At 36.9% G+C, this 16,802-nt stretch overlaps 1 protein-coding gene across 3 annotated transcripts in view; it reads left to right on the forward strand.

Moving 5' to 3' along the window:
• Positions 1-14,865, forward strand: part of PM20D2 (peptidase M20 domain containing 2) — a 31,000-nt gene extending 16,135 nt beyond the window's left edge. Inside the window, exons 6-7 of one of the 3 annotated variants that reach the window (XM_090279666.1) lie at positions 671-778; positions 14,497-14,865. In XM_090279666.1, coding sequence (XP_090135792.1) covers positions 671-778; positions 14,497-14,771 — 383 coding nt within the window. In that variant the 3' untranslated portion in view covers positions 14,772-14,865. Of the gene's footprint in view, positions 1-670; positions 779-1,009; positions 5,421-14,496 lie in introns of those variants that run through there. The other 2 variants (XM_090279667.1, XM_090279668.1) reach the window with 2 other exon arrangements.
• Positions 14,866-16,802: the final 1,937 nt, after the last annotated feature.

Here is a 16,802-nt window from a genome sequence, read left to right on the forward strand (position 1 = left end):
CATTTTCAGTCTCTGAGAAGTAACAACTATTAAAATTTAAATAATCATAAGTGTACTGGAGGTCATTTTAGATTTTTTCTTTTAAAAACATTATTACTAATACATCTGCATCTTACAGATTTACGTCCTAAAATATAATAATAGGTGTTACCGAAGTAGACTCAAAGACTTGGTGATAAAAATGGGGTGCCGATGCCATTTATTAAAAAGATACCAAGAAAATGAGCAAATTGGGATATGGGGGATTGATATAAATGATTAGTATGTTAAATTTGAGGTGCTTACAGGATTTCTAAGGGGAGCAGTCCAGTAGCTGTTGAACGTGGAACTCCCAGAAGGTGTCTAGGTTGGAAATTTAGGAGTTATCAATATCTGAAAGGTAACTGAAAACAGTTGATGAGGTTGCCAAAGAAATCTTAGGTATCAATCACTAGCACTCAGGAGACAAGCAAAGGAAGTGATCTAGAGAAGGAGACAAAAAGCAGTCACAGAAAGCCAGACAATCAGGAGAGAGTGTGGTCATGGAAGCCAAAGGAGTAGAGAATTTCTAGAAGGGAAGGAGCAGTAAATCATGGCAGGTGCTACAGAGAAAGAGATTGAAAAGGTAAGTATGATCTAGTATCCATTGGACTAGCAATTAGAAATTCATGGATTGTCTTACCTTTCCAAGGATCTACTGATTTTGGAAATGTTAGTTTTGTGGTTCCTGGGATTCATCCATATTTTTACATTGGATCTGATGCCTTGAATCATACAGAACAATATACTGAAGCTGCAGGTAAGCATTATTAGAAGTGAATGTTTGGGCATGTGCTCTCTTTTTGTAGTAGAAGCTGCCTTTCTGATTGTTTAGTCTATTATTATTACATTACCTAACATCACCTCAGAAAGCACTACATTGTGGTGGGCAGTGGAGAGGCAATTTACATACTGAGAGCTGACTTGAAAACTAATAAATTAACTTATAATAAATATGGAAGTATTTTAATTTATTTCCTCTACCTTTTAGGATCACAAGAAGCTCAATTCTACACTTTGCGTACGGCCAAAGCTCTGGCAATGACTGCGTTGGATGTTATTTTTAAACCAGAGTTGCTAGAAAGAATCAGAAAGGACTTTAAATCAAAACTTCAAGAAGAAGAGTTTTTAAATAGAATAGAATAAAAGGAAGATGTAGGAGCCACTTATAGATCATTAAGAAATGGTGATGATTTTTTTTTCTGTAGTCTTTTTTGATGAAGAAGGAGGACATGATTGTTTTTCAGTCTTAATGGAGTAAAATTTCTCTTACCTGAAAAGTGAGGACATGATGTGGAGAAAACACATTAACTCATAGCAAAATCAAAATTTTCACAAACTTATATGTGATAGAATCAAATATGTGATCTTTCAGGAGCTGGCATATGGTGACATTTCTTAAACAACCTGGATAATACAGTAATAATAGTTTGTAAATTCGTACGTTGTGTAAGTATATTTCAAAAGATCCTAGAGATTTCAAACCTTATATTCAGAATTGATGCATGAAAGATTTTTGTCTGGTATAGAGTGATAAAATTGCTTTATAAAGTAGTTTTAAAATTCAAGTTCTAAATTTAGGGGAAGTTAATTTTGATGTCTGACTATGTTTGTTTTGATTTAAAGAATCTTTTCATTGATAATAAAAGTATGTTTTAAATTAGAAATGCTGTGGGAAACAACCAGAAACTCAGGTACAAAGAATAAGCTTTAGTTTTATCATTTGAAGGAAGAATAAAATGTTCATTTTTTAATATAATTAACTGCAAAGTGGCAGAAGTGGCATTAAAATGTTATTCCTAGTTCCATATTACTGTAATAGGAAAAATTATAGATGTATAATACTGGACTCTTCCTCTAAGGTGTTTGCTTGGTAGCCTAGTGTTCTAAGAGGACCTAATGAGAGAGGAACAATGTGCACTTATCTTGAATATTAATGTCATATCACTACTCAGGCTTCTACTCAAAAGCCAGCCTGTCCAGCCTTGCTGGACAATATTATAATTTACTGAGTTTAGGGGATAGATTTCTAAGCTTCTTAAGCCCTGTGCTAGCTCAATATTAATTTTAATGTAATTTGAGTTTTTTCTGGTTCTTATTTTAGTGTGAATTTCTTGAACATGATAAAAGGACGTGAAAAAAGTATCCAGTAAAGCAAATACTTTAAGCTGTGAATACAGTAAAGCTTCAGTATACTTTATTTTAAAGGGAGTCCTCAGATTGGAGGGTTAGTATTCCAAAATGGAAGGGGAAGGAGAAAAAGTGAGCATTTGGCCTTTCTGCTATAAGCAAGTCAGTTGGGCCCCTCTGAGCCTTCAGCTGTCCATTTGGGAAGTTCAAGTAAATCACACTGACAGTCCTTTGAACCTCTGATTCCTAATAGTTTGGGGGAGTGCTGCTTCTTGGAAATTGCTTATCTTCTGTGTCAGGGTTATGCAAACTACAGTCTGATTTGTCAAGCAGCCTGATTTTATATGGCTAGCATGCTAAAAATGATTTTTACAATTTTACATGGTTTGGGGGTGGGGGTAGGGAAGGAACAGAGACCAGAAGAGGCGGATTTAATGGCGGGTGCACCCGGCACGCGCCCTGTGCCCCGACTTCTGAAGAGCCCCACAAAACCCCAACTTTACACTTTTTTCTAATGACACCAAGTTTGCTTTCATTACTACGCTGCATAAAATATGGTTAACATGTGTTTTTATTTTCCCTGTCTCTCTGTTTTTTTTAAGGGGCCCAATATTTTCTTCTGCACCTGGGGCCTCAACCGACCTTAATCTGCCTCTGGAGACCAGATGATGTGATCTCACAACCTAAAAATACTTATTACCTGGTCCATTACAAAAAAATATTTGCCAGCTCCTGTCCTATATAACAGTAAATAAACCCTGTTTCTCTTTCATTTACATCATCTAATCATATGTTCTAGGATAAAACCTCAAGCCTCTGAATTGAAAACATTGAGGAAAGGGATTTAGATGGCAGTGCTCTAACTTGACCATTACAGTGCAGCAGTTTGTCCTCGTGGGAATTTTCAGAAGTTTGCTTTCTTTTAGCATTTACTTCTGGATGCAGCTACCCTGCTACCTTAAGACTTGCCCCTATGAAAGCCAGTCTTCTAACTTTTCATCTCAACTTCTAGAATGTGATTCTCCATGCTACCATTTGATTATTAATAAACTCAAAAAGTCATGGTTAGTATATGTTTTATATACAGTGGAAGGATCGACAAATGCCTCGGCCTGAGAGTGGGAATGTCCATGACCTCTGGTTCCCTAATAGTCAGTTTTATAGATTTCTCAACTGTAAGTTTTAAATTCCCACACTCAGGAATGTGGTTTTATTTTCTAAAGCCTTGATAACATTCTAAAACAGTGACTATTAACTGATACCCTAACACACTAGTATAATCCCCTTTTTCATGAAGTATCACAAGTTAATTGTTACTCATACAAAGTATTTGTATTTTTTGTGTGTGTGTGATTAATTTAGTTTTTCAAAACAAGTTAGAGAAAATTCAAGAATAGCATTCTAGAGGCTTCCAGTCAGATGGAGGCATAGGTAAACACAGCTCATCTCCTTGTACAACAACAGCAAAAATTACAACTAGAATACAAAACAACTATCACCCAGAATCATCAGAAAATTGAGCTGTATGGAAGTCCAACAATCAAAGTTAAAGAAGTCACATTCATCTATCAGGTAGGAAGAGTGGAGATGCCAAGACCTAGAATGGGTGGTCCCACACCCATGTATGGTAGATAAAAATTGGAAGGGATACCTATGGAGCGAGGGATCCCAGACCCACACCAGACTACCCAGCCCAGGGTTCCAGTGTGAGGAAGATAAGTACCCATAACTCTGGCTGTAAAAACCACTGGGGTTTAGGGCAACAGAAGAAACTGCAGGATTCTCAGACCTCTTATAGAGCCCATGCAACAGACTTACGATTTACACAGACTCAGTCCCTTTGGGATCCAGCACCAGAGCAGTAGCTGGAAGGGCACCAGTGGCATATGGGGAGAAACAAGTGCCTGGCATCAGGGCAAGTGCCAGGGGACAGCTTCCTCCCAGACAAAACTCAAGAGTCCAAACACTGGCATTGTCCCCTTTCTGAGCCCTCCCTGACACAGAGCCATGGAACAACAACAACATATCAGAGACGCCGTCAACCTGGTTCACGTGGGTTACCCCACCCTGGTTATTACCTAAGGCTCCACCCCATCTAAGTTACTGGTGCAGTTTTCTACAACAGGCCACACTACTAAGACAGGGAGTCAAAGAAGCTCTGCCTAATACATAGAAACAAACACAGGGAGGCTTCCCAAATGAGGAGACAAAGAAACATGGCCCAAATGAAAGAACAAAACAAAACTCCAGAAAAAGAACTAAACAAAATGAAGATACACAACCTATCGGATGCAGAGTTCAAAACACTGGTTATTGGGATGCTGAAGAAGTCATTGGGTACTTCAACAGCATAAAAAAATGAAAGAATACTTCCCTAATTTGGTGAAGGAAATAGACATGCAAGTTCAGTAAGTACAGAAAGTTCCAAACAAGTTGTACCAAAAGAGGACCACACCAAGACATATCATAATTAAAATGCCAAAAGTTAAAAGATAGAGAGTCTTACAAGCAGTAAGAGAAAAGCAGAGCTACCTACAAAGAAGTTCCCATAAGACTGTGAACTGATTTCTCAAAAAAAACTTTGCAGGCTAGAAAGGACTGGCAAGAAGTATTCAAAGTGATGAAAAGCAAGGACTTAAAACATAGATTATCCAGTAAAGCTATCATTTACAATAGAAAGACAGATACAGTGCTTCCCAGACAATGTAAAGGACTTCAACATCACCAAGCCATTATTAGATGAAATCTTAAAGGTGCTTATTTAAGAAAAAGAAGCTCTGGCTGGTGTGGCTCAGCAGACTGAGCACCGGCCTGCAAACCAAAGGGTCACTGGTTCAGTTCCCAGTCGGCACATTCCTGGATTGCAGGCCAGGTCCCAATTAGGGGCGCACAAAAAACAACCACACATTGATCTTTCCCCCCTCTCTTTCTCCCTCCATTCCCCCCTCTCTAAAAATAAATAAATAAAATCTTTAAAAAAGAAAAGAAAAAAAAGATCAAAACTATGAACACTAAAATGGAAATAAATTCACAACTATCAACAACTGAATCTAAAAAAACTAAACGAGCAAAACAGAAAGATAATCATAAATAGGGAGGGTTATCAGTTGGGAGAGGGAAGGGAGAGAATGGGGGGAAAGGTGCAGGCATAAGAAGTACAAATTGGTAGATCCAGAATAGACGGGGGATGTTAAGAACAGTATAGGAAATTAAGTACCCAAAGGACTTATAAGTATGACCCATGGCATGAACTAAGGGGGATGTTAGAGGGAATGAGGGGTTACTGGGTGGGGGAGGCAATGGGGGAAATTGGAACAACTATAATAGCATAATAAATAAAATGTATTTTAAAAAAGATTAACATTCTATTGCTTCACTTGCATCTGATAAGTATCCTTGTGTGAGAGAGCAAGTTGTGGCGTTGTGGCTGGCATGCAAGGAACAGGATAACCTGCACCAATGCTGTCTGCCAAACCCATGGTGAGGAACTAATATTGATGTATCACTAAAATTTGGGTCACTTTTGAGTTTCTGTAATATTTCTTTTTCAATTTTGGAAAAATTTGGTCCAAATAAGGGTTTACCCATTGGACTATGTCATGGAATTATCATGTTGGAAAAGAGGTTGAGAACTAATATTCTAGAGTCTATCTAGAAGTATGAGTTTTTTTCCAGATGTTTACTTGACATTTTCCATTATTTTACTTTTAACAGTTTTTAAATATAATTCAGATTTAAAACTAGCTTTTGACTTTTATATACAAGTGAGTTCACTGAACTATATTACACTATAAAGTGTAAATAAATGCTGGAGTCAAATTCTCATGTCAAGAGCAACCACCTATAGCAAATTTTTGTTGTCATTTGCATTTAGGAGAGTGCTTCTTTTTGTAGTGGTAGTTTTTACCCTCATACTCCAGTGACATGTTTTCTAAATAATTGTGCTAAATTTTCCTAAATGTTTATTCTTAGCTTAAATTATCATTGTTGGTTGCTTGGTTGGTGGTCACATTTTCAATGAAATTTCCAAAGATTTCAGAAGTTGAAGAAGGAAGCATTAGTTTGTAGGTGAACAGTGTTACTTTTAGAAGGGTCATATTTAGCTTTTGATACTTAAGAGATGAGTGCTTATCTTTAGAAGGCTGATAAATAGGACTTTTAAAATTTTATAATTTTGTATTCTGTTCTTGAGTAAGGGAGCAACTAAGTTTTTCTTCCAGAATTAGTTAGAATCTATATGTACATATATATATGCTTATATATAATTCTTCCACTAGATTATATATTTTTTGAAGCCAGAGTCTTTTCAACTTGCTTAATTTGTTTCAGGTACATTAAAACCTGACTCAGTTGGGAAAAAAAGAACAAGCTGATTTAGTTTGGAGTTTTATATTATATTATTTTTAAAATGTTGAGTTAGTTTTTCACCTAAACTAGAGATATCAGTGGACCTGCTTGAGGTGTCTTTGTTTTTATGGAAAATTCTTTTATTACATAACTTTTGCAAAGACTTTTTCTCAAATATCAACTTTGGGCTCTTGATGTTAAAAGGTATAACCCAAATTAACGACTTAAATTTAATTACAGGTTGAAATTTTTTCTCTTTTTTTTTTATTTTTTTTATTTTTTAAAATGTTTTTTATTGATTATATTGTTACAACAGTTCCGATTTTCTCCCCCTTGCTCCCCTCCACCCAGCACCCCCCTCCCCCAGCAATCCCCCCCAAGTCCATACCCCTGGTTCGTAAAAATTAACTATCCCCCCCCTCTCAAATATTAGGATCCTTTGTAATCTTGTAAAGGACAATGGGCGAAGGTCTCAAACTCCTCTAGCTGCTTCAAGCTGGACATGGTCGTCGTCCTACCTACCCTTGGGTCCAGAAAACCCTAATAAGAGTGGGGGTGTGGAGGGGAGGGTGGCCTTCCCACATGGGGAAGGATCGTGCAGACTCCAGGTCAATTGGCTGTCTCCGGTCAACGGCGTGCTTGGTTTAACAGGCTGGTGTCCTTGTTGTGTTCTGGGGGCAACAGATTTGGCGAAAAGGGTTAAAAGACATCATTCAATCCATAACTACTAGATGACAAAAGGCAGGGATTAATTTTTCAATGTTCCATATTAGGAAAAAAAAAAAAAGGGGCTTCTTTGTAAGAAGGTGTGCTAGGCACATCTCACCTGTCCAAAACCCTTTTGCCCATTATACTTAGTTTGGGCTGAGGTAAATAGTTTAGGTTTTCCCCCTCTCAGACCTCTGGGCCTTTTCTGTCCAAGCCATTAGGATAGAAAAGAGAAACCCGTTTTAAAGTGAAGCCCACAGAAATTTTTTCTCTTTAGTGACTTAATTTTAAGAGCAGACTTGAACATGGAGCATGTATAAAACAATCATGTGGTTCTATTAATAAATGAATAAGTTGCTATTTACCAAATAATAAGATGGAGTATAGCTAATATTTAGCTTGTCTCTTAAAATTCTCAGTCTGTTTTTCGGTTTCAACAAACTATTATATGAACTACTCAGGAAATTTTTCTCTTTTAATTGTTTTTCCCTTTAACACTTATAAGAGCTGCAACATTTAGGATAAACTAGAACATTTTCCTGTGCTTGTGAATACCTGTATATACTGAGTGTTTTGTTTCCCATAATCCTCAAGGATCAAGGACTATTTATTACTATATTGTATTGGTAGTTTAACTATTACTTTTAACAGGTGAGTTCAGGGAACATTGATTGAGGAATGACTACTTCTAAGTACAGGGGGTAGAAAGAAGAGTAAGACCTGGCCCGTGCCCCCAAAAGCTTGTGGTTAATGTTACGTGCTCATAAGATTTAGTTCATCTAAACAACACTGGGATTCAAGGAACATTTGAAAGCCACTGTCCTGGAAATTTTGAGGAAGTGTTTAGAAAATATTTTAAATACCTGAGTCATATCCATCTGTTCGGCCAGAAAAAATTTGATATAAGAAGTCTTTTTTTAAGGAATGATTGTCAAAATTTATAATGTGCTCTTTTTAAAAAAAACTTTGATAGTTTTTGTGTTTTATACATTTCAAACTTTTTACTGAAGCATCTCTTTATTTTTTTTGAAAAATGTTCTTCATAGTACTAGCCTTCAAACTATCAAAGCAAATATTTATTGTAAAAGAAATTGATTATCTTTGTGCTAGCTAGCAACTCTATAAGGCTGTAAGATATGATAAACTTATTTTATTTTTTACATACTCTAGCAAGTAGTTAAAGATGGTGCATTTGGTGTGTATGAACTTAATATTTCAAGTAAGCAATCACTGTTAACTACCATCAGGTTGCAATAGTTTTAAAAATATTTTAATACGTGTTAAAGTATGTATAAAATGTAGGATGTTAATAAATGTGTTTATCTGTTAGCAACTGTCTCGTGGTTTTTTAAAACATATCTATAATGAAAATATATGAAGATAAAACACAATCACCCAAATACACTGTTTTATGCTTTCTTTTCTTTTTTTTTTTTCAGATTTAATGTGTTTTATTGATTAAAATATTACATTTGTGCCAATTTCCCTTCCCTCTGCTCTCCTCCACCCGGTGGCCCCCCTCCCTCCAGTTGTCCCCCCCTTTTAGATTATGTCCATTAGTTGTGCATACAGTTCCTCCCAACCTCTCTCCGTCTATTCCATTCCCTCCTACCTTGATCCCCAATTCCTATATCATCTCCCTCCCTCTCCCTACTCCCCCTCCCTGTTGACCTCCCCCCAATATGCTTCCCGTACCCACAGTTCCTTTTCCACTCTCGTTGCCTATTTAGTTTGCCTTTGTTTCATCTCCCTAGCTTCTGTTTTTTTAAACCAGTCCCTTTAACATCTCATATAACAGTGGTTTGGATCTAATGAACTCTTTCAGTTTTATTTTGTCCTGGAAACACTTTCTCTGTCCTTCTATTCTGAATGACAATTTCGCTGGATAGAGTATTCGTGGTTGTAGGTTTTGGATTTTCATTACTTTGAATATTTCTTGCCAGTCTCTTCTTGCCTGTAGGGTTTCCCTTGAGAAGTCAGCTGATAGTCTAATTGGGACCCCTTCGTACATAATTCTTTTCTTCTCTCTTGCTGCTTTTAAGATTCTCTCTTTATCTTTAATTTTTGACATTTTGATTATAATGTGTCTTGGAGTGGTTCTCCCTGGGTCCAGTCTCTTGGGAACTCTCCTTGCTTCCTGGACCTGCAAGTCTATTCCCTTCCCCAAGTCTGGGAAGTTCTCCTTTATTATATTTTCACTCAATTTTTCAAGTTCTAGTTCATCTTTCTCATTCTCTGGCAAACCAATGATTCTTATGTTGGGCCTTTTATAGCTGTCCCACAGGTTTCTGATCCTCTCATTGTTGCTTCCCATTTCCTCTCGCTGCATTGGTTGACTGCTTGTTCCTTCTCCATATTCCAGTTTGTTGAAATGAACTCTGGATTTTTTTTTCTCACCATCTATCTCGTATGCGGTTTTGTTCCTTTCGTTATGAAAGTTTTTCGCTTCTTTCTTATCTTTTTCCTGCTCTTTTGTGAATTCTGTAAGCCACCTGATAACAATGGCCCAGAACTGAGCCTCTGACAGGTTTCTTATCTGTTCATCTGTCAGGTTCTCTATCTGCTGCCTGGTGAGTTGTGTCACCGGGATTTCTATAGTTGTCTGCCTCATTTTGACAGATGCGTTTTGTTTTCTTGGGCCGGCTGTCCGGGGCAGTGCCTGTGTACGCGTCACAAATCAGCGACCGGCGCCTGCCTGTCCGCGACCTATTTCGCAACCCTGTGGTGCTTTCTTTGGGGGCGGGGGTCCAAGATGGATTCACACAGTTATTCAGCTAGGAGACCGGGATCCGTCCTCCCGCCCCCCTGGGCCTCACTGTTCAAGGCAATGCGGCCGCTCTCCCCAGCGCCGGAGTCGCACACCGCCAGGGGCTTGCACAGCCGGGACTCCTCGCCGGTGTTTTATGCTTTCTTATTCATCAGTATCATAATGTTGGTGTGTCTTTAAACTATAAATGTCATATTATTCATATAATAAGAATTTTAAAGAATGATTCCGTCCTTTTGTTTAAAAATGAATGTTTTATTAATATCTATCAGAAGTGGGAAAATACCAATGCAAATTTTACATGGTAAGAGTTAGATACATATTTTTAGTATTGAATTTTCTTTAAAATATTTTTCAACTTCAAAGTAATTTTGTATAACTCAAATGCAATAGAATAGTTTTTAGATTCTAAAAGGCCTAAAAATAAGTGCCTCACATGAGAAAAATTACAAGTATCCATACTTTGTTTGTTTGTTTAAACTGTCTTTCCAAATACAATCCAGATCTGTTATTTTTTTTCCACTGATTAAAATGTAAGGTTAGCTTTGGTTAGGTAAGTGGATTAAAGAACATCCAATTGCCTTAAAAAATAAACCTCAAAAGTACAAAATAGAAAAGAATATCAGGTCAGGGTCTTAAATAGATAGAAATCTTGTTTAAGTTAAAAAAAAGAAAAGACATTGCTCCACTGGGTAAACAATAAATTGCATTTGAGAGTTCGAATTTTCATGTATTTGTTCTGTCACTAATACCTGACATAGTATTTTGTTTAGCTCAAGTGAATGGAAAACAGTTCAAAACTTCATGTTTTCCAGTTGAGTTTAGTTTATTTAAGGAATACCAAACTTTCTAAATCCAAGCATTGTGCTGCCCGTAGATGATACGGATTCAAGGTTAATAATTGCTTCATACCTTGTATCTGACCTGACACATTCCTCACAGGATGATCATGTGTTGTGGTAGGAGAACTTTAAAGAGTTTGATAGGAACCTAAGTATTTCTTGACTGTAAGTAAAGAATTCGAGTTTGCTTATTGCTTGATAGAGGGGTATGATGCTCTTTAAAGAAGTAGACTTATATACGATTGAAACCTAAAGCTTTAAATTATTGTCCAAGCCCCCAATAATCTCTGAACTGGTAAGGGGTACTAAATTATTGTTCAGCCATAATGTTTCTTCAAAGATGGAACAGTTTCATAGCAACTGTTTGGTATACCTTCCATAATCTTTGAAAGGCTTTTAGCTTCTACCCATACCAAATACACTTAGGTGGGTTGTGTGTTCTTAAAGAGAGCTATCATATTTTTAAAAAGAGAGAGAAGAAAAGAAAAAGAAAAAATATATATGTGTGAAGAGTTTGAAATAGAAAATCCCAAGTGGAGATTGCAGTCATTGTTCTTTTTTTATCTCTAGGAATCTCTCTCCAGTCAGATTTTCATTCATGTTCCCCAGCTTCTGATGTTGCCCTTACCCCACCTACTCCTGGCTTAAATATGATTTGTTCCATTGATCCAAGGTTAGACAAAAAAGAAGGTAGGAAATCAAAGGGGAAACATTACAAAAGCTTAGAAATTAATTCATAAAACAAATTTATTCCAAGATGACAATAACAATTTGACTAATGAAACTTGTTTTCTGTTCTTACCTACTGTGACATATTATGTCACAACCATATTTATTACCTTTTAATATATGGCCTAATGTATCCATTCCCTCTGCCAAAGAAATAGTTTTTCCGCATATTCAAAAGCACGTCCTTCATGTTGAACCAGTTGCTAAAGTTTGGGTTTTGGAGTTGTTTGTTTAGGAGTCTGAAGGATCCTTCTTGTACTGGGTTCATTTGTAGACAAACATCATTGAGCTCAAGGTTGGCTGAGCAGGGAAATCTTAACCGGGCTATAGTTACTAATTCCTTTTATGTCTCCTAAAGGATCAATTTACCCTCTTCTGGCTTTCTAAACTAAAATGGGATTCTGATAAGAGTGGGGAGACACTTGAATTAACTTTCCTGGGAATTAGAATTGAAACAGCTTAGATGAGAATGAGCCCTGGAATTTTAAGGTCAATAAGTCTGGCAGTGAATCTCAAGTATGAGCAGAGAAGGACAATCTTGATAGGGAATAAAGTAATCACCCAGCAAGAGTAAAGAAAGGTACTATACTACCTAACAAAGATGTCTGAAATCTTTCATGAGGCTGAGCTGTACATTCTATTTTCTTTGTATCTGTGGGATTCCCCTGTATTCTTCTATTTTTTTCACTCTTAGTTCTTTCACAAACTAGTTTGAGTGTGTTACTGTTTCAGGCTATCAAATGTCACTAAGTTATAGTTTAATCCCATATGTAATGTTTGAAGTCTCAGAATGCCAGGAACCTGGAATTACATGACTGTAACATAATAAAGAATATTGATCTCAAATCAACATCCATTCTATATTGTTAATGTAAGGAAATAGTCTAAATGTGCCAAAAATATTTATCACAGTATTATTTTTTTATCCAACATTAGGGGAAAGATTGCCTGTACATCCATAGTATGGAATGATTTCAATGTCTGCAAAATATAGGGAGTTTTTAGTAGGAAAATCATCATGCTATTTTAGGGGGAAATAATTAATTTGTATAGTGATGACAACCATATAAAAAATGTATAGAAAGACATGGTAAGTAATACTACTTCCTTTGGCTAAAAGGATTATGAATATTTTTTTTCCTGCTTTTTGTAACTTAATGAACTTTACAAATTACTCATTCACCTCCCAAATCTGCACTTGATCCCAGATAAATAAGACTCATACTCCATTAGAATTAAACATTTTTAAAAACCCAGTTGAACTTTGTGATGGAGGAATGTTTTTTAAATATTTCTCCCTATTTTGAAGAGGTATTTGTGTTCTTTAAGCTGGGTGTGGTGGCTGAGGGCTGTAAACTTTAACAGCTTCTTTGAGGTTAGCGAATCAGCTAATAGCTCTTACTACATGGCTTAGCATATATAGTAAGCACTCAATTTATATTGAGTTGTTGAAGGTATAAATGTAGCTCATCAATTTTTGTGAATGATAAAACTATATGGTTATGTGAACCTAGTTCAATGCTTTGCTAACTTGAATGTACAGTACATATGAATCTCCTAAGGATCTTGTTGAAATACAGGTTCTAATTGAGTAGGTCTGGAGTAGGGCCTGATATTCTTTCTGCTTTTCTTCACTTTCCTAGGTATAACAGTGCTGTTTGGGAGATATTTTGAGTTGCAAGGACTGAATTGTATTTATCCCAATTAAAAATATGTGCAATGATTAACCAAAAATGGAAATCTAACTTGAGGAATACCATGGTAATTTTAAAATGTCATGAAACAGTGCTACAAAATGGGAAAACAGTTTTAATGTTGTGCTTTAAATCTTTAGTTTTTAGGTAAAGCTACCAGATATATTTGAGTATAACCATGCTATATTTCTTAACTTAAAAACCATTTTTCAAAGACTTAACTACTTGGAATAGCAAAGCCCATAACTATGTAGCTAGGTTTATATTAAGTTGTAGTCATGGCATTTGGGGGAGAAGCCAGAACATTAAAATTGATTTTTAAATAAGTATAGTTTTGTGCAGGCTCATGACATGAGAAAATGGTGTCAATTTTGGGTGAAGATTGAACATTTTTAGATATATTTTTTTCTCACATCACACTTGAATTTTTCTGCGTGTATCTAATGATTGGGCAATACTATAAAATTCATGGCTTTCCAAGAGAAGTCTAAGAAACCCACTGGAAAATTACAAGTGGAATCCTGTTAACACATGCCTGAATGACACTTAAAACTTGGCCTTTGCACAAAAGAAGTCTTGCTATTGTATCCAGTAAAAGTCCCTCAAGCAACCTCTGTACCTTTTTATATAATCCTTATCAAATAATTACACTGAAGTCTGAGCCTGCAAAAATTTCTATTTCCTTAGATTCCATCATTTTAAGGACACTATTTGGAATTATATTTATCTAGTTACTATACTGCAACAACAACAACAACAAAAGAATTTAAGATTATAATTGTTGCCCAAACCTGTTTCCTTGCTCTAGTGAATTTCTCCCAGTGTTACTATTACTCTTAGAAATAAATGTCAATTAAAATTTTAAGCCTAAGGAAATGGCATGAATTTGGGATGATTAACTTTTGCCATATGTTTACAGCATTGTTCCCTCTCTTTAGTTTTTAGAATAAATTAGATTTATAAAAGGTTTAAAGGGCTTTTATATATTGGAGAATCACAAAGTTTAGATAGGTAGAGGAGTGTTTAATCCATGAAATGCCAAAACAATGTTCAATTTAGCAGACTAGTCAAACTGTCGGACATTGTAGAGATGTATAAAACCAAAAGAGATTGTCTGACTTTTATCTTGCACTCATTAGGGTTGTGTTCAACTATTATTTGGACTGAACCTGAAAGAGCTGTTTGGTTTTTATTCCTGCTAACTAGATGTTAAATTTCATCAAAAGTTTAATCATATTCTTTTTCTCCATTGACTTCTTAGGCTATGTCTCTCAGAATAAATTCTTTGGGGACTTCCAGCCAAGATGGAGGCCTAGACTGACGCTCCCATCTCCCTCCACAACTAAGAAGGAATGCAAGTACCATAAAACCAGAAATAACCAGAAGTTGCAGAAAATAAAGCTACACGGAAGTCCAACATATGAAATTATAAACAAGTGGTGTTCATCCGGACAGGTAGGAGGGGTGAAACCAGGCCTGAGAGGTCAAAATGTGCTGGTGGTGGCACCTGCGCCAATGGTGGCAGGATGGCGGTAAGCACAGACACCTGAATTTAAGGGGAGGTGAGAAGCACCTGGGGAGCACTCCCGGCTGCAGACCAAACCCATCAGCTTGCGATTCCAATGCTGGGAAAGGCAGACCCCCATTGCCTTGGACTGTGAGGCCTGGAGGGGGTGGGGATGGAGGAGGAGGCTCCTGGTCTCTCAGCGGAGAGTGAACAGCAGGAATCCATTTTGGACCCCTGCCCCCACACAAAGCACCACAGTGTGGTGAGAAGGGTCACCCAGTTGTGACGAGTGCACGGAGCTCCGCCCCCTATAGTGTAGGAGGTGTGACAGCCCCGCCGAGGAAGCAAAGGTAAACACAAAACTGTCAGGATGGCACAGATCATGATAGAGATCCCAGTGACGCAGCTGACTAGACAGCAAATATATAATTTATCAGACGAGCAGATAGGAAATCTTTCTGAGGCACAGTTCAGAGCTCTGGTTATAAGAAAGTTTACAGACCTAACAGCAGATCTTAAACAAGATGGGGAAGGAATGAAGGCTAGTCCAGATGAAATAAATAAAAATACATATGAAATAAGTGCTGAGGGAAGGAAAACCAGGGATCAAATCAACAAATCAGAACATAGGGAAGGAACAAACAGTCAACCAGTGCAGAAAGAGGAAATGAAAAGGGAGGAAAATAAAGAGAGGCTCAGAAACCTATGGGACAGCTATAAGTGGGCCAACATCTGACTCATAGGGTTGCCAGAAGGTGAGGAAGAAGAACTAGAAATTGAAAAATTATGTGAAAAAATAATGAAGCAGAACTTCCCTAACTTGGGGAAAGAAATAGAATTACAGGTTCAGGAAGCACAGAGAGTTCCAAAAATACTTGACCCAGGGAGAACCACACCAAGGCACATTATAATCAAAATGTCAAAAATTAAGGATAAAGAGAGAATCTTAAAAGCAGCAAGAGAGAAGAAGAGAATTATGTACAAAGGGGTCCCAATAAGACTATCAGCTGATTTCTCAAAAGAAACTCTGCAGGCAAGAAGGGACTGGCAAGAAATATTCAAAGTAATGGAAAGCTAAAACCTACCACCATGATTACTCTATCCAGCGAAGCTGTCATTCAGAATAGAAGGGCAGAGAAAGTGCTTCCAGGACAAAGTAAAACTGAAGGAGTTCATCAGATCCAAACCACTGTTATATGAGATGTTAAAGGGACTGGTTTAGGAGAAAGAGGATCAAAACTATGAAAATTAAAATGAAAACTGTATCACAACAACAACAGAAGCTAGGGAATCAGAACAAAGGCAAACTAAGTAGGCAACGAGAGTGGGAAAAGAATTATAGGTATGGGGAATATATTGGAGGGAGGTCAGTGGGGAGGGAGAAGAGGGTAAAGGGAGGGAGATGGTACAGGAGTTAAGAAGCATAGTAGGAGGGAATGGGGTAGACAGGAAGATGTTGAGAAGAACTATATGCACAATCAATGGGCATGGACTAAGGGGAGGGGGCAATTGGGAGGGTCACTGGGTGGAGGGGAACAAAGGGAAAAGAAATTAGGACAACTATAACAGAATAATCAATAAAGTATATATTTTTAAAGAATGAATTCTTTAGTGATTGCTTATGAAATAAGAGGTTTCTGTACTTAAAACTTGGAGTAATACAATTATAGCTGACCTTTCAATAACACATGCATAAGTTAGGAGCACCAACACTCCCTTCTTCCCCCTCCCTGCCCCACACAGTAAAAAATCATAATTTTTGACTCTCCCCAAACTTAACTGCTAATAGCCTACTGTTGACCAGAAGCCTTACCAATAATATAAATAGTTGATTAACATAATCATATGTATTATATACCATATTCTTACAATAAAATAAGCTAGAGAAAATATGTTAAGAAAATTATGTTTCATCTGCTAGGTTTTTAAAATTGTCACAAACTTCTAGAAATTTTTACAATATATGGATTGAAAAAAATTTACATGTAACTGGGCCCAGGCAGGTCAAACCAGTGTTCTTCAAAGGTCACCTGTATTTTGTCTTGAAAAAAGTATTAAAA

This window comes from Furipterus horrens, unplaced genomic scaffold (assembly GCF_987537825.1).
Source record: "Furipterus horrens unplaced genomic scaffold, mFurHor1.1.pri manual_scaffold_6, whole genome shotgun sequence".
Lineage (NCBI taxonomy): Eukaryota > Metazoa > Chordata > Mammalia > Chiroptera > Furipteridae > Furipterus > Furipterus horrens.